Raw genomic sequence first — 23,702 nt, forward strand, 5'->3', positions numbered from 1 at the left:
GCGACCCCTCCTCATCAGCTCTGCCCTGCCGTGCAGACATCAGCTCTGTTATTTCCCCATCTTGACCTGAATTTGCAATACCTCTTAGAAGGTTTCCATCTCCCCTCCTTTGTTCTTTGTGTTTGGTTTGGGGGTTCTTTCTCCTCACTTCACACCTGATCCTTTGCAATTTTTATGCTCTCTCATCTTTCTGATCTCCCTGATCAGTACGTGAACCCAAAGCATTCGGATTCAAGTCCTGATTTTTAATTTATTAAATAAGGAGGTGGAAGGTGAAGGTCTGTGGGCGAGCAAAACTAGCTCGCCTAGTCTTAATAAGCATGGAAGTAGATGCTGTCTGCTCTGGGCTGGTCTTATTTGCAGAGCGTGAAATGCTTGAGGGAAAAATTAGGCAATGAAATGCATCCTCCACTGAGGCCACCAACACAGGGAGGAGTCTCGTAGTGAGTTGTCTGCTGCTTCAATCTCACTGTTGTAGGCAGACAACTGAGGACATCCTGTTATTGGGACACTCAATAAAACAAGGATGCTGTTGCTGTAGAGATGAAAAATGCAAGTTCTTGATTCTCTCCTAGCCACTCTGAGTGTCCTGAGGGGTTGAATGGAGTTATCTGGGGTCCTGCTGAGCTTTCATTTCAGAAAACAGGAGCTGGGTAATGGGGTGTGACTTGTAAATCAGGGAAGGCTATGTGGTACGCAGGTGAACTGATGTATGTGCAATAGATGATCACAACATCTTTTTGTTACATAAAGATTTGTATGGGGAAATAAAAAAAAATAATAATCAAAGTAGAATTGAGGGAAAGAAGGTGGCCAAGGATGACATGACACTGCTTAAAGCATAATAGGAAGGCAGAGGGGGAGTGTGTGTGCTCCAGTGAGACTTGGGCTAACACCAGATCATCATAGTTACCGTGTGGTGCGGGGCCCAGCTGGCAGGTTTCCCCGCGCTGCGAGCCATCCGGGCCTGTGCTGACAGTACATTGCACCGTGTGTATTCGAGCTTACTGTGTGCCACCTTGCAGCATGAACCTGTCCTAACATACAGCAGTGATAGAGGCTTGCAGAGGAACAAAAATTACTCTGATACGTTAAATACTGAGACTGTTTGGTGTCTTACAACTTGGGCGTAAGCTCAGGGAATCTCTTCTTTCAGTGTTGTCTGCTCAACAGGTGAAATTGCGGAGGTAAATGGCAGTTCTGCTGGCTGGCCAAAACAGAGTGGAAGAAATCACCTGCTGGCTCCAGAGTGGTTTTAAATATGGGCTCTGTGATATGAAAGGCAACAGCGTAGGGATAATGCAATAGGGAGTGCAATACTGAACCATTAACTCTGATCCAGCACAGCTCTTAAGAATGTGTTTAACCTGAAGTCTGAGTAATCCCATTAAAATCAGTAGGGCTAATCACTACTGTGCTATGGGCTTTGGACACACTGAACAAGATTTAGGCTGTACTGCCAGGAACTGTAACGCCTACTATCATCCCCCCCACCCCCTATTTTTTTTTTTTTTTTTGCAACAACTCTGGGACTTGTGTGGGCATTGATCTTGCAGGTGTGAAAATGATAAAGGAAAGGCTCAGCTGGCGTTTGCCTTCTGGTCCTGCTCCCACTAAAGACCTAGGTAACTAGGAACATCCACATCCCTTTCTTCAGCTTCGAGGTCAGATGTGAGTTTCAGAGTGCATAAATGTCTCCATGTCACAGCAATACATGGGGCATGGCAGTTAAATACTGTCTTTTTATAGATCAAGAGATAGGCCAGCCAACTATTTGGACCATTCTCCACGTGTGTAAAAAAATCCAGCTTCAAAATTAAACTTATCCTGTAGATTTGATGATCAGGTTTAGTTTTTGGAGAGAGATCAAAAGTCCGAGCATTATTATAAAACCTTCTGCAAAAGGTAGGCAGTGTAAGTTGTTGTTGTTAACAAAGCAAAGGAATAAAGTTTAAAGCAATGCTGCATGACTGGGAAAGACTAGACAGGAAGTAAAAAGGTTGTGTATACACAATATAGTTAAAACATTGTGCTTAGAAAGTTGGAGTAGATCACAACAGCAGTAAATAATTTCATTGTGTGTTCTGTGACTTCTCAGAAAAATATAAATCACAGCTGATAAACAGTCAGAATTGCCACTTGGGTTAGACCCCCTGCTGCTGCTCTGGGATGATTGAGAGAGTGAGTAGGAATGCAAAGCACAGAGTGTTCCCTCTACTAGAAAAATCTTGATACTTTTAAGGTTTCTTCAGCCAGAAGCTGAAGAGGTTGAATCCAAGTGGTCATATTTAATAGCCACTGACAAATCTATTTTTGAGACTTTGTCTAATTCTTTTTTAAATGAATGTCTACTTTTCAGCATACATCACCCTGTGGCAGTGAGTTCCACAACATTTTGGTATTTGTTAAAAAAAGGTACTTTCTGTCCCTTTGCCTGCTACCTCATGATCTTGTTGTGATTCATTGTCCCTGTGTTGTGAGGGATGGTCATTTACTCACCCTCTGCATCACTGATCATGATTTTATTTATTTCTCTATCAAACTGTTTTTTGGCCATCTTTTTTTTTTTTTTTTTGCTGAAGAGTCCCAGTTATTAAGTCTCTTTGTGTGATTTAGCAATGATTGAATGCATTTTCAATTAAACATAATACTTCCTAATGAAGTCATTTGCTCATATTAATGCCTTTAATTCACCAGTGGGGGAGTTGAGATTTGTATGGGTTTTTTATCAACTATGGAAGGAATATGGAAGGACTTAATGCATAAAGTATATGCAGTATCAGAGTGTGTGAAATCTGAAGCCAAAGAGAATTTTTTCATGCCCAAGGAGTGGTAACAATATGACAGTAAACTACAGGTGGATAGAAAACAGAAAAACTCAGCATTCCTTTTTAAATTAATGGTAAAGGAGGAAGAAAATACAGTTAGTGTACCCAAATTTATCTAAGAAGTAGCCATTCGTAATGGAAATCCCGTGTCTTTGGTATGAATAAAATGGAATATAGATTTTGTCTGGTTTTGCAGGATGGATGGCAGAGCTAGGGAGGAAGCCCTGAATCCAGAAATACAGTGTGGACAGAAAAGGGAGTGCATGGGTGATATTTTGAAAGCAAAAGATACGGTCTGCGTAGCTCCATTATATCGAAGGGGATTTGCATGTTCAAATGATAGGGCTGCAGTATAGTTCATGTCTCTCAGAGCAGCAGAGCTGGGACTGGAGAATTGAGGGAAAGGCAGGTGCTTAGCAGCACACTGAGTGAACTGGTTGCTATTTTACACAAGACACCACTGGCTGATATAAACCAGAGTGTAACCTGTACTGAATTGATAACCTGAAAATACTACCAATTTACTTTCCTTTGCTCTGGTATGGATAATAATGGCTGCTATCCTCTCAGCACTTGCCTCCTTTGGGGCAGGCAGCCTCACTGCCTCAGGCTGAAGGGGTTGGCACCAGGGGCTGCGTTAATGGTGCTGTGCCTACAGTCCACTGAAACACCCAATTCCTTGAAGTGAATGGTTGCACTCAGCTAATGCAAATGCCTGAAACCTCAGGGCAATGAAAGCAGCAAAATCAATGTGGCAACGTAAAACATAGCCCATTTAGATTTAAAACATTTCAGTCAATTTCAATTAATCCCGTAGATCATAGTGAAATAGTAATTTTCGTCATTCTTGTATGACATTTATTATTAGCCTGACATTTTTCATCATTATTATACCAAGCACCTTTACCCGAAGAAAACAAAATGTTTTGCCCAAGTTGAAGGGAAGTATGTTGGAATTTACAACATTCAGGAAAGTAAGAGAAATTAATTTTCTTCATTTTATTCCAAATGAAAGCAAATGTGGAAATGCCAGAATTTCCAGTGGCATGCATGTATTGTAGGCATCTTGTGTTTATTATTACTGCTCTGCATGCCTTATTTCTTTTCAGCTCTTGGAGATGTGGCTGGCCTAGCTAGATGCTACTGAGCAGGGAGAACCAGCCAGCCCATGCAGCACTGAGCCCTTGCCCTCTTCTGCCCTTTGGGATGCCTGTCTTGTTTTCTTCAGGTTCAGTGCCCTTCTTTCAATGATGATAGAAAATCAAACTCACAGTGAGAGGGGACAACAAAAGCCTCTGTGCTTGGGATTCTGCTGCTGGCAAACCCAGAAGTCAGTCTTTGCTAACAGGATCTGGGCTCAGATTTTGGTGGCAGACGAGTCAATTTGACTAGAAATATGCTAGGGTGACCTCTCATCTCAGACACGGGGCAGCAGTGGGTGCAGTGATCTCTCCCTCTTGGCTCATAGACACTGTAGTGGAACCCTCCAAAGGTAAGTGTAGTTTTAGGAAATTAAGACTTTTAAAGCTATAGGCAGTGAGCAGAATGAAAAATTATGTCATGTGTTGTGGATCTGTTCTATTGTGTGATGTGGGATCATGAAGCTGGGGAATACAGGGCTAGGGAAATCCATATTCCTTGGATATGGCATTGCTCCCTTCAGTGGGAGAAGGAGCTGCCTTCTGCAGCATGTGGAAGACTGAAGGTATTGCCAACAGTAGAAATACTACAAAAGTCACTAGTGGTGGTAAGTGTTATGCTTCAGATTGCAAAACTATCCCCATCAAAAGACTGTCCTTTAAAATTTGCAGAGCGTTTACAACTTTCCTTCAATAATGCTTTATAGCTAGTGCTTATGTTGTGTACTAATGTAGCTGACGTGTTGGATAAATCTCAGCCAAGGGAGGGACAGGTAGTTATGAACGTCTCCTGAAGCACCTGAAGGGAGTCAGGAGCCAGCTTCCTCCCTGGCCGTCCTTGCAGTGGCATACCGGGCCGACACACATAATGAATTTATGTGTGTGGGCAGAGCAGCCCGTGTGGCTCCGTGGAGTCACGTCTCCTTACCACGAGCAAGTGCATGGAGGGCGGGAGGATGGAGCAGGGAGTGCATTAATCTCCTGACTCACCTTCTCATCTGTAAATTCCTTCCTTTGGAGGATGAGAGGGAGTTACAAGAAAGAACTCTGAGGCTACGCCATGTTTCTCTGGCGCTTGGACTCCCAAATCAGCCGTGCTTCCTGCACAGTGCCTTACGCTCTGGCTCTGCTCTCATCTCGGGCACACCAGCCAGAGGAAGCATAGTCAGAAGCTGAGCTTCCTGTGGCTGCGCTGCTCAGCATCTGTTAAATTAAATTATTGGCCTCTGTGGCCCCTGAAGGACATGACTTTCAAAGCAGTATGAACAGGGGGACAAGTGCTTAGTGGTTCTGATGGTGATGGGGTTGACTGTTTGTTATCTGGGAGTGACAGACCTGTCACACCAGCCTGGCCACCCTGTTCTTGGCTTGGTGGTGGCAGTGTGTAAAGAAGGCAGTGTGCACAGTGTGGCTCCTTCAGCATCATTAGCTTGCCACGCGGGAAAGCAAGGGGGGGGATTCATGTCCCAGCGGTACATGTCTGCGAAAGGGGTACCTGCATCTGAATCAGGTCTTTAAACTTTTTTGGGGGTCGGTGGAGATCTCATCAATGCAGGCACAGCAGAGTCAACGTAACAATTCATTTCATCCTGACAGATAAGCCTGTGTGTTATTTGTGTGCTTGACACAGAGCACGGCTGTGCTAGGTACTCAGGGTTAAAAACCAGCATAGGTCTAACTTCCACCAAATGGGAATTTGGCCCTGACATTTCAGATTTTGCTATCATGGTCTTTCTTGAAAAACTTCCTTAATCAGTAAGTGCTGTCAGAGTCCAGGCCTCTTCCAGAAAAGTCCTCTCTGGCATTGCCACTGCTTTTGTGCCAAGAACATCGAGGGGTTACATGGATTCACACCTGCAGTGACTCAGTGATGGGTCAGGCCTCATGGCTGTATCCAGGTGCCAGCAAACTGCTCAACATCTGATGCCAGTTGGCAGAGCCTCACCGAATACCTCAATCACACTGGGGCAATGATGTCTTCACAGGCATCATGCCACCACCACGAGTAGCAGCACTTTCAAACTTCAGGTCATGAATTCCTGTCTTTTTGTTTTTCAGGCTGCTGTTTCAAAAGAAAAGAAAGAACTGATATTATCACCATGTTCTTATGCTGTACACCTCACTTGTAATACAGCAACTGATTGTTTAATTGTCCACTTAGTTCAAAGTGTACCATCTTTGAGTCCAATTTTTAAATTTTTTATTGCTAGTTATATCTTAAGGAAGTGTCTTCCTCTGCTTTGGATTCATCAGGATCTCTTGCATAATTGTCTGTGTAAACACCCTGCATGTCTCTGTGCGATACCAGTGCTCCCCAAGCTTCCAGCCCCCTCCTTGTGTTCCTCACTCTGCTGTCCAGAGAGGAGTTACACAGCTTCAGCTGCTCCAGATCTGCTAAGAGACATGAGCTTAGTTCCTGGCCCTGGTTGCTGTTGGTAGATGTGGATGGCAGTGGAGGGTGGAGCTGTTTCCCTCCTAGCTCCTACCTGTTTCACTTCATTGCGGTATGCTCTCCATCTAAAACCTCATGGCTTCCCACATCTTTGAAGCTTCATTTTGGTAGAGACACTGATAAAGTGGTGTGCATTTTTGGACTGGCGTGTGAGTGAATTTCCTGTATGGGAATGAGGGCGCGGAAGATAAGAAGGAAGATGGGAGAAAAATGCCAGTGTGTGCAGAACGCCATTTTGCAAGGTTGTAATTGGTGATCTCAGATGTCTCAGACATGGCAGGGATATTCACACAAGATGATTCCAGATTAAAGTGCCCTGCTCTGAAGTTTCCCTCATGGGCAGCAGACTTAATTACACTTCAACACCTTTAGAGTGGCATATGTTTGGTCTGTTGGCCCCAACACCAGAAGGACTGCCTGCAGGGACAAGAGAGATCTTTTACTCTCCTTGGTGCTCTGTGATTACCAGGAGCTGGCTCAACCCACTGCGTAACTGCTGGTGGCCTGGGGGATGTGGTGAGTGTTGGGGGAGCGTCCAACAGCAGGTAGCCTTCTCCTCTGGCAGGGTACCTCCTTTAATTTTCTAGGGTAGCTCTCTGCTGAGGTATACAAGAGAATCACAGCATCAACTCAGAATGGGTCCTTTGACTCTGCAGGTCTCAGCAGTCCTCTGTACTGGTTGCTATCTGTCCTGAACTCCTGTGCTAAACCATGAGCTTTTGCATTTTGACCCAAAAATGCTGTGTACACTCATGGGCTGTGACCAACTATGCTGAGGAAAGCTCAGGAAAGTCAAGTCTCCTTCAAGGAGACCCACAGCTGTGTACTTTGCCTAGCACTGCCATCCCCTTTGGGAACATCTGGTTTTTGACCACTACTATAATTAATAAATGTAGTACAAATGTAGTACAGTGTCCTTGTTGGAGGGGTTAGAGATAAAGCTGTGCCTGGGTGAGAGTCACAGGTCGACTTTGGAGACTAAAGAGCAAGGTAATCAATTACCACAAGCCTGCCTGTAGGCCTTTTGTAAATCTGGCTGCTTTCCATAGTAGAAATAATGGCAATGTCCTTTGCCAGGTAATTTTCCAAATGATTATTTTAAATAATATGTTGCTGTGATCCAGCAAAAGAGTTCTGAGATTTATTAGAGCATTTGTCACTGAGAGGAAAAGCAGCCGGTGAACTCTGTGGGCTGGCAGTAAGCAGCATGGGGCAAGTGGCACATAAAATACTGAAATCTCTAATTGCTCAGGTCCACTCTGTGTATGCAGAAAGGGGAGACAGGGACATACATCTCACCCCTCAGTGCTGTCTGCCAGCATCACAGGTCACCAAGCAGATGGTACCAGAGCTGCTCTGAGGTGGCAGGAGACACGGAGGGGGTGGTTGTGATAGATTGGTCTTCTCCCTTCGCTGGGCAGGTCTGCACACAAAGCAAAGGAAGTTGTCTGGTCCTAGATCCGTTGCCCCTTCCTGTGGTAAAGGCTGAGACAGAGCCCTGCTTGAACAACCTGGCTTGAAACTGAAGATTGTGGCTTTGCATAAAAACTGATCCAACCAAGCCCTGGAGAATGTGCTCTTATGGGTGCTTCAGGTTACTCTGGCCATGTGCCTACTTTTATTCTATTTTATTTTTTAAAGGTGGAATTACGATATCATAAACCTGGTATGCTTTTGTCACTTCTTGCCTGTTTCTTGCATTTTGGAGCGGAGGGGGGAAATCTGCAGTTGGTTCAGGACCAACAGGTATCTTATCAACTAATAGCTTGACTCGTTTTCTTATTAAAATAGCCTTTTGTGGCTTTGTCAGTGTTGAGAAGGTGCTTTTCTAGTGGTATTTGTCAGATAACGCTGCCAGGGTGGAGTAAAAGAGCCTCAGTAAAACAGAATCAGTCCTGTGGTTTGTGAAGAGAAAATAGCACGTACTCATAGAAACACATAGCAAAAAAGTGCACGTCCGCATAATAATAATAGCATTTTCTCTCTCCTTGTCCTCCAGGTTATCTTGCACCCAGAAACCTTCCTAGTGCAGGCTTCTTCCCATTCCTGCAAACCGTGCTGTGTGATTCAGATGCCAGATGTAAAGGCACACCATACACACCAGAAGATCTGCTGCCAAGACTTAATGACATCTCATCTCTCAGACTGTAAGGGAATCGGAATGTATCTGGGTGTTGCAAGCTGTAAAGCAAAACTTCCTTTGAGGTGGAGGGAGCAGACATGCATGTCTGTATGTGCAAGTGTGTCCACAGCAGATATATCTCAGATATCTGTTATAACACATATAGTCTCAGATATCTGAACACTTAGAAATGAGATTGTGGGCTGCAACATGGGACACTTTAAAAATGTATTTATATTAGGGACAGTAATGTCTGTTGATCCAGGCTTGATAGTAGAAGAGAATTTTAGTCCCTGAGCAAAATGCTTCTGCTCACCCAGATCAGATCAAAGAAACTTTTTTGCGTGATTGTGGGCCAGGTCCTGCAGGGTGTCAGTGGATAAGACTTGCACCAAGAGCAGCCCAGCATGCTGATCTGCCACTCTGGTGATCGGTTCAGGACACCTTGGGTGGAAGTGGCAAATGTTCCCCAAAAGCTCTAGTTTGACATACTTTGAAGAAGTCTAGTTCTGGACTTTCAGCTCTTTCAGCAGATCCTCCAGGTGCCAACCAGAATGGCTGTCCTCTCTGCAAGTCATCAAACAGATTGGGTAACAGATGAAAATGAAGAAACATTTTTTTCCCACAAAAGCATTTAGATTTGCAGCATGGAGCTGGCTGGGCATGTTTTATTGGAATGTCAGTTTGTTGAAATTATTAAATGTTCAGTGAAGGCATTTCAATTTCATTGATGTTCCAGTTGAAGCCAAGTAGCATTTGCTTTGAGACATGCCAGCCAGGGTTGCTTCTACATCTTGGCTGCCCAGTTCTGGCACACCCCTGCGGAACATGCTACTCTGTGGCCTGGCTGGTTAATGGAAAGCTGAAAATCTGGGTGTCTTGCTTACAAGGACCCTGGTTGCTCATCTTTGCTTTCAGGTGAGAGGCTGCTCCATAGTGGCTATGTCAGAGCCTCAAAACCCCCCTTGGCCTGAGTTTGAGAGTCTGAAGAGATAAGGCAGGCCCCATGCTTTCCACCAGAGAGCCCAGCAGGGAGGAGGGGGATTCTGGGGTTGGTGGCTCCTCAAGAGCCCTCCGTAGTCAGTGCAGAGGGACTGGCATTTCCTGGGCCAAGTTAGTGGCCAGGATCTCTCCATTGGCTAGAAGGAGTCTGGATGACTGAAGTTACACAAGGTGAATCCTAATCAAATTCAAGGTCACACAGCAGAAGAGGGCAGTGCCGCACAGAGACTGAATGCCTAGATTCACAGCTCTTCACTCGTTTCCTCAGTGTCATTGTTTTTCTCTGGGCATGTTAAACAATGGTTAATTTGGGGTATTGAAAGGAAGAAATGGGAACTTTTAGCTCCAAAGCTGGAGGCCTTCCATGGGTTTCAATAGCGACAAATCCTACTTGTTTTCTGGTTTTGGTTTCTGTACAGCTGTTTAGGAAATAACTGTTTTTTCCTGCCAACTGAAAATCAAAGGATTTGGCCGAACTATAGCTCAAGTCACATGAGTCATTAATAAGCATCTCGACCACTACTGATGCTAAAAGTTGGCTGTGTGAAGTATCACACAACTATATGGGTATACCTACCCTTGTGTGGTCAATGCCAGCTTTAGAAATATATTGTGTTCTACAAGAAAAAACACTCAACTATTAAGAAGTCACAGCAAACCTAGCAGGATACAGCAGAGTATAAAACCTCAGCAGAGGGTTGACTGGGTAGGGGAAAGCTCCAGAAGTCGACATGAATAGATGCAGCTCTGCCCCAGGAGCAGAATCACAATGGGTGAGTTTGTCATAAAGGGAACATATTTGAGCTGCGGCCCTTCACGGTCTGTATATATTATTGCATAATATTCTAGAGTTTGCAATATTCAGCTAACCCAGAGTGGGGTTTTTTTGTCCTCTCATTGTGCAGCTCACTGAAGCTCTTATTAAACTGTTTTATAACTTGCCCCAAAACTGTGTCTTATCAGTGGCCAGCAGAGAAAATGGTCAAGGTTCTCATCTTTGATTCTGTTCCTTAGAAGCATTTACCAAGGTGTGCAAGATGGTCACTTGAGATTTCCCTTAATAAAAGGGAACTACATACAAAAACTGAACTCAACACCAACATCTTCCACCCTTTCTTTTCCCTTGTAGTGAAATGTTTGGGAAGGATGAAGTAAGGTCCTGATGTCTTGAAGGATTTCTTGGTTGGGGCATGCAACCTACTGTTACAGCTTAGAGCTGCTCCAGCTAACATCAAGGCCTCTCTGCTCAGTCCAAGTGCCATTAACACTGCCATGAAGTACTACACTGTTTCTTCTGCTGAGCATATGTTGTTGGAGGACAGAACAGGACTTGATACAATGAGGCCTTCTTTCCAGAAGTGGGAATTTGTTTAAGATTTGACCAAATACATATGTCAAGCCTTGCCTGTCCTTGGTGTCCCTGCAGAGCAGGCATGAATCCGGTCCCCTCCATCTGTTTTATGTCCAAGAGCACTGCAGTGTGCTTCCCCAAAATACATGACAGGCCTCTAGAAGGAACCAGAATTTTGCACAACCCGGGTTTCAACACACCTGCTGTGAAATCCAGCTATAGACCCATTCTGAATCATGCAGTAGTTAAGTGTAAGCTCAATCATAAGAAACAATGTGTTACAGCTGTCTTCTTTCTTTTTTTAATTCCTTTTTCTTTTTCTTCTTGTTTTTCTTCCTTCCCCCAGTAAGCAGAGGAGCTCATCCAGTGTGGCCAAGGACAGCCATCCATCACCACGGAGTGCAGAGGTTCCTAATAGCAGAAAGGCTTCACTGGGTAGGTTATTCACTGCTTTGCAAAGTTCTGGTCTTTAAAGGCTGATTTTCTGAAGCTCTCTGGACAGAGATGCAATTCTTAGAGCTCTGCTAAAATGATTTATGTGTTCTATACAGGCACGTGACCATGGCCATCACATTAGTGTAAATTCTTGGGAATAATTACAAGTAACTATCTGTAGAAAAGACTTTTGGAATTTGGCCAAGAAACCAGAATTAAATTGTTGCGCTTCACAGGAGCAATGCGAGATCACAGACTGTTTGGACATTAATTAAAGACTTGGATATTTATGGAATATTGCCCTTTTACTGCCCACAAATTGTCCATAAACAGCTTATGATTTTTTTCAAATGTATTTTTTATTCACAGTTATCCAGCAAATAAGTCTTCTTCTGTGCCACAGTGAATATTTATTGTTGCTGATGTTCTCCTCTGATGTGATTCTCTTTCCTGAAGGAACTTTCAGACTTAAATTTTCCATAAAATCATTACAATTATTATTTATTGATGGTAATGGCTAGTACTGTCCGCAAGCCATCATGATGGATAGTCCTTTCTCCAGGGAGCTCACGGTCAAATGAATGATTACAGATTTGCATTCTGTGACTGTTCTGCCCCAGCCGTTCACTGTTCCATTTAGCATTCCTGCCAATGCACTCACTCTTTGGTGTACAGGCAGAAAAAGGCAGAACACAAAAGGGACTGAACACAGAGGCGTGGGGAAAAAAAAAATTACTCAATGAACAGTTTTGGGAACTATCAACTCATGTTGATGGCCACGGATGGTCAGGGAGGAACTCGGTTCTACATCTTATTAAAAAAAATAAAATAAAAATCATAGGTCATAGCTTCTGCTGGTGTAAACTGTCATAGCTCCTTTGGTTTCAGTGAGCTGTGTTGTTTTCGGAGTGCAAGTGTTGGCTTTGGTGTGTGTCAGCTGGGGACCTGGCAGCATGCCACCGTGTATAGCGGGCAGCAGTGCTCCAAGTCTGTCAGAGCTGTTTCTGAATAACGAGTACCACCCACTGGTGCCAAAGACACCTAGAGAGTTCTCCCTGACAGGGCTATCAGCTTGAGCTGATGTGGGCTTCCTTGTAAGGCTACCCATCTCTCTTCCTGCATGGGGGAGCTGCAGGACTGGAGAAAAGAGGTGGAAATTAATGTTGAACTGCAAGCTGATAGTTAAATGCATTTAATTCAAAAAAGTTCCAGAAGGAAATAATGTAATCCAGGGTTTAATTACATCAGAAAAAATCCTTAAGCAAGTAATTACAGGATGCCATTGGCTGTACCTTTGGAAACAAATTAACAACGATGGCATGCCCAAAGCTGTAGTCGGCTATCCTGTGTCATGGTTGATGTAGCAAAGAGGTTAAAAGACATTAAGTAAAATACAGTGTTTCAAACTGTATTGCAGCATTTGGGGATTTGGTATCTCATAGAGAAAATACCCTTCGGAATATTTCATCACCATCCAACTTGACATCCAGCATCAACATGTTCAACAAAACCCTCAATTTTGGGAAGGTAAGTCTGTTTGCATAATAGCTGAGTGTGAACATTTATGTATTGTCATATTTAAAGAGTCAGAAGCTCAAAGTACCAACATACAGCTTTTACTGATTTTGGATCTCCCCTATTATGTGAATGTGCTTTATTTTGGGAAGAGGAAGACAGTTATTGTGGGTGGACTTTTAAGCTTTGTGGAAAGTTTATTATCCTCTAAGCAGAAACCAGATAAACAAAACACCTTGGGACATAATACCATGAATTGCCAAGTATGGTCGCACCCAATACCCTGAGATATTTTGCTCAAAACTTGTGTGAGTTAAAGTGTTTAGAGTGTGTTTTCTTCCATGTGAAATTAAAGATATGATGTCACAGGCTTTGCCGTTCAGTTTGTTACTTGCCCACAATACTCCTGCAGTGGCATCAGAGGCACTCTGTGTTTATTATGTAGGTATTGCCTACACACAGGGACAACTCCTTTGTATCAGAAACTACGTACCATGTAATGACACCAGTATGCTTATGTTTTTGTATTAAGGCCTACAAACACGCACACATTTCTTTTTATCTATATGAGAAGTCTGAGGGATTTCCGTGACACTCTTCACCTGCTAGAATTCTGTATGTGTGTAAGTGCTTGTAATGACAATGCTTTTCAGATGTCACTACTACCCCTTAAAAAAAGTCTTATCACTGCATTTAAAACCATCCCAAATAGAGTGTTGCTTTAAAGCTACCTTTAACATTACATCTTACTTTTAGAGCCAGACCCAATATTCAACTGCAGCAAATCTCAAAGTCATTCTGTGTGAGGTCGTGTCACGATACATAGCACATCCCAATCTCACTGAAGAGAAGATGGCAGCCAATATCCACCAGACATTCTGCTTTACTGACTCATCACTTTTAGAGTCAGTTACCCAAGAGTTCAGAAGTCAGCTCTCTCAGGTAAGTGCCTGGGACCTTTCCTAATACCTGCAGCTAGTAGCTGTGTTAGTTCACACACGTTACTGCAGTGTTTGGGAGATAGAACGTGATGCCACCTGGCTAGGAGTTGCTTATCTCTATACCAAAGTGCATAAAGTGCATGATGAGGCTGAGCTAACTCTTGTGAATGGGCTTAGCCCAAAGACCTTAGAGTTGAGTACACAGCTCAGAAAGGCAAGGACATCCAGCCATCAAATAGTGGTCACTAAGGGTTCTCACCATGCCTGGCTCTTGTTTCTCCTCTTTATTTGCCCTGCTGCAGTGACAGGTAGATAGAGCAGTGTGAAGACGTGGTGTAAATAAGAATATTTAAAGCTAGGGGAGGCAATAAATTTAATCATGTATTACCTCAGCCGTATAACTTCGTCCAGTAGCTCCTGCATCTGATCCAACAATTCATGATTGAAGCAGTACCTGTCTTTGGGAAAGCTATATAATTAAAGCAAATGAATCCTTTAAAGGTATTGCCTTCTTTTTTGCCAGGGTGAGGATTGATATTCATTTTTCTTGTATTCCTAGTCTTTGGACTGTTTGGGACATTGTGAATCGTAGGGCTTGTCTAAACAGAGAATTTATTGTACAATCTGGGGTGTGAAGGTAAAGCACAGTCACTCTCTCGGTTATTGCCTGTCACTAGAGTCCTTTGAATGTATTGTTTGTAGAGTTGTGTACAAGTGCAGTGCAAGCTGGAAAACATAAAAAGACCCACCAGCAGCAAGGGTTCTTGTGCTTAAATAATTTCTTGCATTGTTATTTGTTAAGGTGCAACAGAACCCACAGTACCAGGCAGCATTCGTCAATGAAATGGTCTCATTTCTAAAGCTCATCTCCCAAGTGCAGAATGACACCTCCCTGTGGCATCTCCTTTTGCTGGCCCCAGATGTGTTTCAGGGCAGCATGCAACTACAAGACATAATTGATTTCCTTCAGAATCCAAGCAGGTAAAAATACAGAAAATGCCAGGAGAGGCACTGAAAGTTGGTGGGTTTGTGTATTGAACTCCAAGGACATCACCTCTCATCTTGAAGAAAGGGTGTGAGCTTCAAAGCATGATTTATTTGGGCAATGATATGGCTCCATGCTAAAGCATCTCCAAAGTTCTCTATGGACAGTGAGCATTGTTTGAATTTTCAGTGACTCTTGTGTCAGTTTTTAAATGGGAGATTGATATGAACTCTTAGTTTTCTTTCAGCCTGCTTAGAGGCACTGTCATACCCATGTGCAGATAGAAAAGGTGGTGAGTAACAGCCACTGCCTTTGGTTGAAGAAAGGCCCTCCTGGCTGCATAGTTGTTCTGCTAAAGAAAGCAGCTGGCTCCTTCTTTCCAGAAAAGCATAGAGCCAAATTCAAGTTGCTCTGGAACACCTCAAGCATTTTTAGGGGAACCATAAATTTTTTTTTTTTTTAAAAACCTGATTTACTGCTGGTTTATCTTTCAAGATGGGTCCCAAGAAAGCAGAGAAGAGAGGGAACCTAGTTTTTAGCGTATGAGGCTTTGAATATGTTTGGCTTTAAGATGGAAGTACCAGTTACATTCTTGCTCAACAGAGATGGCTTAACTGCGTTAACTGTACTGAAACATTTGATTCTGTATGCAGCTAGGACAATAAAAACTCTTCTAAAATGGGCTTAGCCTTGAAATCCCTTTCCTGGTCCACAGTTGGGCTAAACTGTCACTGATCTTTAGAAGACTTGAGTTACTCAAGGAGTTAGGGGACTCCTCCAAATCATCTACTGGATATGTGACTGACACTGCTATAAATTATTCTGAATAGTCCACTTGTTACAGCACATGGAGAACAGCAAGCAACTGAGTGTCTTCAAGTGTCTTCAGACCTTTTTGTTTTGTTGTTGGATATATGAGCAATTAGGTATGATGCCAAAAGAGATTGTAGAAACTTTGCCACTTTGTTTACACCCAGACTTAGAGGGACTCACTTTTCATCACCGGCATGCTGCCAAGGCACTTAAAAACCTGTACATTTAATATCTAGGTAATTTGCCATACTGCATTGTGAGAACTATTTGTAAGTTGTAATGTCCTTATCCTTAAAGGAGTCAGTAGCAGTGTGGCAAGAATTTTAATTTTATTCAGAGATGTTTTATCCAAGCTGCTGTTTCAGTCACAGGATTATTGCATTTGTTTGCATTTACTGGCTTGCAGAATTGAGCCTGAGAACTAGCACTGTTTGAGTGCCCAGGAAGAATTAATATTTACTGTGCTGCTCTGCTTTGCTCTACAGCTGCAGAGCTGGGCAAAGTTATCATAGGCACAACAAAGAGGCACATAGAATTTCATCACCAGAACTGTGCAGTGCTTTTATGCCTAGCATCTGGCAGTGTAAGTGCATGAGTAAAGAATTATTGCAAAGAGATTGCACAAATAGTATTTTTAATGATGCTTGCAAAAGCCCATCTTAGCGAGCCTGGCCATGTCTTTTACTTAGGCAGTACTGACCTCCTAAAGAAATGCTGTACAGGGATTTTTTTTGTAGTATAAATATGAAGATACAGAAGAAAAGAACTTTTGCTTATTGTGGCATCTCTATCAACCACGTGATAAACACCACCACTGTGAAACAGTAACTTCAGTCATGAATTCTATAGAAAGTTTAGGAGCAAATCTTATTACCCACACAAACCTGATTTACAGACTGAATTCACAAATGCTCCTGTTTGTTGCTTCAAGTTAGTTTTTCAGATAAGCATGTAAGCTGAACTTTTTCTCTAAAGCTGATGTCTGCAAAAGCCCTGCAAGACTGAAATAAGTGGGCAATAACAACACTTGTTTCCATTTTTGCTACCTTCTGATCTGTATGATATGCATCCACTTTTGTTAAGCCTATGCCTCCCTCCTCCTTGGCTCTGCCATTGCTCAACTAAATAAGTCATAACTGCAGTTTCTTCCCCCTCTTCACCCTCTGACTCTTACTAACAAGCACCTCTGCAGAATGGAAGCGGTGAGCACCAAGTCCATGAAACCTGCATGGAGACATTATGTTAAATGAGGAGAAAAGAGATCCCTGGTGCTCTGTTCTCACTAGCAGTCTGTTCCCACAAATCAGTATGTATTTATTCATGCCACTGAAATCAGCTCAGCTAAGTTCTTTGTGTATCACCTGCAGAACTTCAGGCAGGCGAGAGATTGTGCATTTCACGGTGACCCTATGCCTACAGTGAAGAGCTGCTCTTTATACAGGAGAAGCAAAAGTGACTAATAATCCCTGTGAAGTTTTCAGTAACCTGCACGCATTGAACAGACAGTCTTTTAAATGACTTTGTCCGTGATACGATATGCCTGATTATCAGCTTGTTCTTTCCTAAGACTGAAAAACATTCCTTGCTTTCCTGTCAGCCTGATTATTACAGTATAAAAGAGGAAAGAAGGAGAACTGGAAATGGTAACAGTTATTTGTGATTGCTTCTTTCTTCCACAGATGTCGTCCCCTAGGGATCCCTGCTGTCCCTGGAGCCTTCTCTACTTGCTTCTTGGTTTCTTTTAGGAGGCGATTCACCGCAGCACTGAATCACTAGGCTGGCATATCACCTGAGTATTTTCTAAGACCTATTGTGAGGATTTCAGTGGTCTATGGATTTTACATAACCCTTTAAATAAATACACCTAATGAGTGCAACACATGTTTGTGCTAATATATCACCATGGCTTTTCCATCAAAGCCCTTTGTATTTGTATTTTGTGCATGATCAAACAAATAATTAAAAGCAGGGGCAATATCTTGTCTGTCAGACATTCCAAGAATGATAGGCTGTACTCCAGCTGTTTCCTATTTGAACACTTGTTTTATTTCTTCTCATAAACCTGTAACCACAATTTATTTTCCTTGTTGGGTTTTTTTTTTCCCCTTTAGTGTTGTGCTGGCAGCTCGGAATGTCTCTGCATCACTTGTGACTGATGATAGATTCAAAACTGTTCAGAACGGGGTTACAGATCCTCCATACTCCCTGAACTGCTTGGAGCAAGGTAAGACTCCTCCATATAGTCATATCTCTGCTGAAAACCTGTGGTGCTGAGGAGAAGCAAACTGCAGGCTAATAAGTAACCATACAGATTGCATACCGTTCAGGGCTCAGCATAATGAATTCTTCTTTCAACTTTTTACAAATGTGAATAAAATACCTCATTTCAAATGGAGAAGTAAAAAAGCTTGGTTTTGTCAGTAGACAATAAATTAACATGAGTTTGCAATCTCGGTGGGAATGGGGAGTGCTAATTTTTTACCTTGATTTTTTTGGGGGGTCAAAACATGCCTCTAGTTGTGGGCTCTGTCAAACTCGCCTCAGTATATCAAGGTAGGGGCTGGGGCTGAGCTGCACAACAAGCTGTATACGTCAAGATTAGCCATTCCTCTAAACCCCTGTCACCTTGCAGCGGAGGAAGAGTCCTCGACATCCACCTCTAACTGAGGTTATGTGAACGGGCATGAAGGTACAGCATCTAGATGCTACAAGGGACAGATTGGTAAATGCCATCCATTCTCTACTTCTTGTTTAGTGGAGATTGTGGAAGTTGGGGTGGCTAAGAAGAAAGCAGATTAATACAGTGCAAGTAGGGAAAACATGGAGATGTGGCTAGTGAGAGGACTGGACCCATGGGGATATCAAGATGATGATAAATGGCTGTGGGAGACATAAATGATGCTGCAGTCAAAGCCTGCATGTGGGTAGTAAAAAAGCATTCCCAAATGAAGGGAAAGAAACAATAGTAAATGTTAGGCCAGCTTGTGCTGCATCACTGATGGCAAAGTGCTCCTAAAGTAGAAGGAGAGCTCTATTAGCACCCAGATCACAGGGGCATTGGGCTGTTCCTGAGATGGAAAATCATTTCTACAATGATAGGCAGCATCCTGACTTCATTTGGATGGCTGGGAAGAGTTACACCCCAAAAGAGCTGTCGGATTTCTAACCAGGATCTTGTAGGAGCTTAACTTCATACATGCATGGTATCCTTAACAGTTTTGCCATAGACCTCTTCTCAGTTTCCAAATTAATGTGATCTTTACTAATACAGTCTTTACATATTTGTTGTAGATAAAGAAAAAAATTTGGTGACAACATATATTTGTAATCGCTTTGTTAACTGGAAAGACAATCGGACTTTAGTATTTGAATTGGAGGAAGCTCTGAGGTAAGACATTAGCTAAAGGGATATTACTAATGGTATAATTCAAATCTGTGATATTTGCTCTAAATCACTTTACATTTCCACTTGCATTGATTTCATATTCACTAAAATGCTCTTTTTTTCCCCCTCCAGAAAAATAAAGTCATCAGAGATTGGTGGAAAAGACTACAAGAGGTCCATTAATTCAGATGACTTAGAAGCCATACAAAAGTATCTACATCGTTTAAAAGGCTTTGAGAGAAATATGAATAGAAGTGAATTAAAAAGCTTAAATCTATTCAGAAATTTGAAGAATGAAACATTACAGAAATTGTATGCAATTCTTGAACTGGGAATGAATCCATATCATGATTATAAATTAAAGGAACCATATAATAAGGAAATAATTGATGAAATCTATAACTTCACATCACTGCAATTACAGAGTGACTTTAATGGGACTTCCATTTTCAATATAATGACCCAATGGAAAGAAGTTCAGAGTGCTTTAAAATTAGCTACAATGATTTGGAATCCAGTTCTGTTAAATAATTCTAATTTTAGTACAGTGCAAACTAAGGATGCTCTCAAAATGTTGCTCTCCACTAGCATGCCATCATTTCTGGAAGACTTCAGAGACCGTTTAAATGGAATGCAAGAAATACCATCTCTGTTTTCTGATTATCTGCTTAAGCCTTTGTCCTACAGAAACTTTCCAGACCACCTCCTAGCTCTCCAGAAGATGTTTTTTATAATGACAGACACCAGCATAGGTTATCAGTACCTACTGATGCCTGTGTTTGAACTGATGAGGAAAGTAGAAAGCTCCATGGGTGAAGCCTGGTGGGATGAGTTGAATGCCTATTGGCGCGTTGGGGAAAAACTGAGATCAATGAAGTGGAATAGCACAGGCATCGTAGCGTATGGGCAGTTTTTAGAGGTATTAAACAGCCATTTGCAAAAGCTGAATAATAATTCAAGTAGTGTCTTCAGTGAACGATTGGATCAACTGTCAGAATTTATAACAGCTGTGTTTAAAGAGTTTGGGGAAAACTCCGAAGTAGCCAATATGTCACTAGTCACTCAAGCCGTACAAAAGACCTTGTACGTATTAAAAGACTTACAGCTGAATTATAACATCAGTAAATTAAAATCTATAGATCTTCTCTTTAATTTTGACAACAAAACCTTTGAGAGCTTGTCTGAACTTCTAACGACAGGAATGAAAATCCTTCATTATACAACTGGCAGTGAAGCTTCTGTTGAAGAAATAATTAACCCTGTCTATAACTTAACACATCTTCTACTGCAGGAGTTCAGACAGTCTTCCTTACAGCACAACACTTCGCTGGAGGCAAAAGTTTGGCAGTTCTTGCATTTTGCCTTGAGTCCTTTCCTTGGGAACAGCGACCATGGTTATGGGACATCCCAGAACTGCTCCGCCTGGGATGTGCTCCACATAACACTTGAGGCACTATTTGAAAATACCACTCTAAGTGAGTCCTTAGTGGGGAGCCCCTGCAAGCCCCTCTTTGATTCCATGGGCATGGAGGGTGGAACAGTGCACAATGACACCTTTACAAAAATGTTCCAGCTGGCCATAACAAACCTGAAACTGTCTCCAGAGTTTTCTGCTGTCTACAAGAACAGCAGCGAACACTTCTCCAAGGAGCTGTCGTGCATCGTCCAGTCCCTGCAGTTTTCTCTGAGCTTCCTTTCCAAATTAAACCTTGTCTCTGAGCTGGAAAACTCTTGGGTACAGGAGAAGGTGAGAGCTCTGACTGCTCTCACGGAGGGGCTTCCGCAGAGTAATGCCACCTGCCCCATCCCAGTCCAAGATGTGGGTGGTGTTGTCCCATCTCAGCTTTTGAACATGCTCATTCCTTTCATGCTGAATGAAACGGTCCTGGACTCCCTGAATTTCTCTGATAGCTCAGCAGACTGGCACAGGCTGCCTGTGTTTTCCCATCTGTTACTGACTGTTTCCACTAGGAACAGCAGTATGTATGAACTGCTACAGGTGGGCAGAAATGCTTCCAACCAGTCTGAGTGGGGACACTTCTTGCGGCTGTGGCACGCCACCGGCAACGTGTTGACCACCAAGTGGAACCTAACGGAAGTGGATGAATATGTGAAACTCCTGGAAATTATGAAGAAAGCTATAATTCTTGTGGACTTTGGGGCAGCTCCTGGAAAAACATTAGTACATCAGATCGTTCATAATTCTAGTGGAGAAATTAAATCCTCAGATCTGAATTATTTATATAGTTCATTAAAACTATTTTTCAATTCAACTTCTGCCATAAACAGCATGCTGAACTTAAAAGGAATATTTCAAGAAATACTCCCACTGTATGAAGTTGGTGGTGAAGGATTGTTCTACCCTAATCCCTATGGAGAAGAAAATCAAGATGTTCTGACTATGGCTGCAGTGATTTGGAATCAGACAATTTTAAACAGGACTCATTTTAATACAGAGAAAGCATGGGAGGTTATCAAAATGATTGCACTTTATGCAGTCTCACTTGAAGACATTGAAAATTATCTTAGCACAAATGAAAAAGTGTCATCATTATTTTCTGACTTCTTGTTGACCCCTGTAACTTCTGAAAATCCTGCAGAACAGCTCTTGTCCCTTGAGAAGCTTCTTGCTGCCACGGCAGAGGTGAATACCAGTGATCATTATCTGCTGATCTCTTCTTTGTTTAAGCTAATGCAGAAACTCCAGAGTTCCCCTCATGGAAGGCAGGGAAATGAACTTCGTGCTTTCTGGCATATTGCTGAAGTACTCCAGTCCATGAACTGGAATAGTACAGACAGTCTCACTTCCCAGTCCCTTCTAGACATGCTGCAAAATCAGTTCAGTACCATGAAAAATGACTCCAGTCTTCCTTTCAGTAAGCAGCTGAAGCAGCTGGTAGACTTTGCATCCTCCATGTTTGAGCTGTATGATGAAGACGACTCCAGAGGAACCAACATCTCCATATACTCGCTGGCCATGCAAAGGAGTATCTTAATTTTAAAAGGTTTGCAGAAAAGTTATAATATCAGTGAGCTTGAAACTGTCAACCTCTTATTTGATTCCTACAATAACTATACCCAGAGACTGATTGAAATATGGAGAGCAGGAATGAAGGTCCTTCATGACACCAACTTAAACAAAACATTTGAAGAAAAAATGGACATTGTCTATCATTTCTCACATTTGCTGCTGCAGAATGAGTTCAATGAGTCTTCTTCAGAGCGCAATACTTCCCTAGATGCAAAAATTTGGCAGTTCTTGAATTTAGCCTTGAGTCCTTCCCTTGAGAACAGCGACCGTGGTTATGGGACATCCCAGAACTGCTCCGCCTGGGATGTGCTCCACATAACACTTGAGGCACTATTTGAAAATACCACTCTAAGTGAGTCCTTAGTGGGGAGCCCCTGCAAGCCCCTCTTTGATTCCATGGGCATGGAGGGTGGAACAGTGCACAATGACACCTTTACAAAAATGTTCCAGCTGGCCATAACAAACCTGAAACTGTCTCCAGAGTTTTCTGCTGTCTACAAGAACAGCAGCGAACACTTCTCCAAGGAGCTGTCGTGCATCGTCCAGTCCCTGCAGTTTTCTCTGAGCTTCCTTTCCAAATTAAACCTTGTCTCTGAGCTGGAAAACTCTTGGGTACAGGAGAAGGTGAGAGCTCTGACTGCTCTCACGGAGGGGCTTCCGCAGAGTAATGCCACCTGCCCCATCCCAGTCCAAGATGTGGGTGGTGTTGTCCCATCTCAGCTTTTGAACATGCTCATTCCTTTCATGCTGAATGAAACAGTCCTGGACTCCCTGAGTCAGAATTTCTCTGACAGCTTAGCAGGCTGGAGTAACCTGTCCATGCTCCTCAGTGTGGCACAGGATGAGCTCCACATGAACGAGGTGCTGCAGAGACTCCAAGGTGCCTTCAACCTCACCAAATGGAGTTATTACTCAAGCATCTGGGATGTGGTTGACAGTTTCCTAAACACCAAAAGGAATGTAATCGAAGCAGCTGCCTTTGCAAAGTTGTTGGAAGCAGTGGCAAACAACTCTGCCAATGATGTGTCAGCTCTAGAAATCACAGAAAGACTGAACTTCTCTGATCTGCTAAGCGAATTCAATATAAGTTCCAGTTCAGCTTTTCTATCCAACAAAACTAGTTTTGACAGTGTGATTGATATTGTAGCTCACCACTTCATTGTCATGGCAGAAACCCTGTACAACAAGACCCTACCTTGGACTCAGAGTGACCAAACTCTGTCACCAAGCAGTTTGATCACACGGTGAGTTTGCTTTTTGGGTATTGTAATTGCATTTATGGGTAGTGACCCCTATTCTCATTCCAGCAGTGAATGTGAAGTATGTTATTTTCTTCCAGTGGAGCAACTTAAGCCTGAAATCACCATAATTTAGGATGCTAGGTCTAACGTCATTTAAATTGGAGAAGAAATTTCTCCTTAAACTGAACACATAGCTAAAAGTGAGACTTTCAAAAAATTTCTGTGTTGGCATGTATCAGTTCACGGTGGAAGCAGAATCCTATATGAGGCTTGGCCCCAGTGGTAAACTCTTCAGAAACCCCTTCTTTGTGGTATGAGTCTTAATTTTTGATTCTCAGTCTCCCCTAGGCATGCTTTTGCATCTATATCTTGCATCCACAGTGAACCTTTCAAGTATGTTTTCTTATACATGTGGTTTGAGAGCGAATGACAGCTTTGGGAGATAACAGCAAAAAGATTTGA

The 23,702-nt window shown here is 42.7% G+C and overlaps 1 protein-coding gene across 1 annotated transcript in view; it reads left to right on the top strand.

The window, feature by feature from the left end:
- The window catches only part of ABCA12 (ATP binding cassette subfamily A member 12), a 114,076-nt gene that overhangs the window by 38,071 nt on the left and 52,303 nt on the right, over positions 1–23,702 (top strand). The window contains exons 7-14 of the mRNA XM_074872358.1: positions 8,419–8,566; positions 11,241–11,329; positions 12,747–12,856; positions 13,601–13,786; positions 14,588–14,766; positions 17,695–17,807; positions 18,875–18,971; positions 19,101–23,243. Of these exons, the coding sequence (XP_074728459.1) occupies positions 8,419–8,566; positions 11,241–11,329; positions 12,747–12,856; positions 13,601–13,786; positions 14,588–14,766; positions 17,695–17,807; positions 18,875–18,971; positions 19,101–23,243 (5,065 nt within the window). The remainder of the gene's footprint in view (positions 1–8,418; positions 8,567–11,240; positions 11,330–12,746; positions 12,857–13,600; positions 13,787–14,587; positions 14,767–17,694; positions 17,808–18,874; positions 18,972–19,100; positions 23,244–23,702) is intronic.

The sequence above is a fragment of the Strix uralensis genome, chromosome 6 (genome assembly GCF_047716275.1).
Source record: "Strix uralensis isolate ZFMK-TIS-50842 chromosome 6, bStrUra1, whole genome shotgun sequence".
In the NCBI taxonomy this organism is placed as follows: Eukaryota; Metazoa; Chordata; class Aves; order Strigiformes; family Strigidae; genus Strix; species Strix uralensis.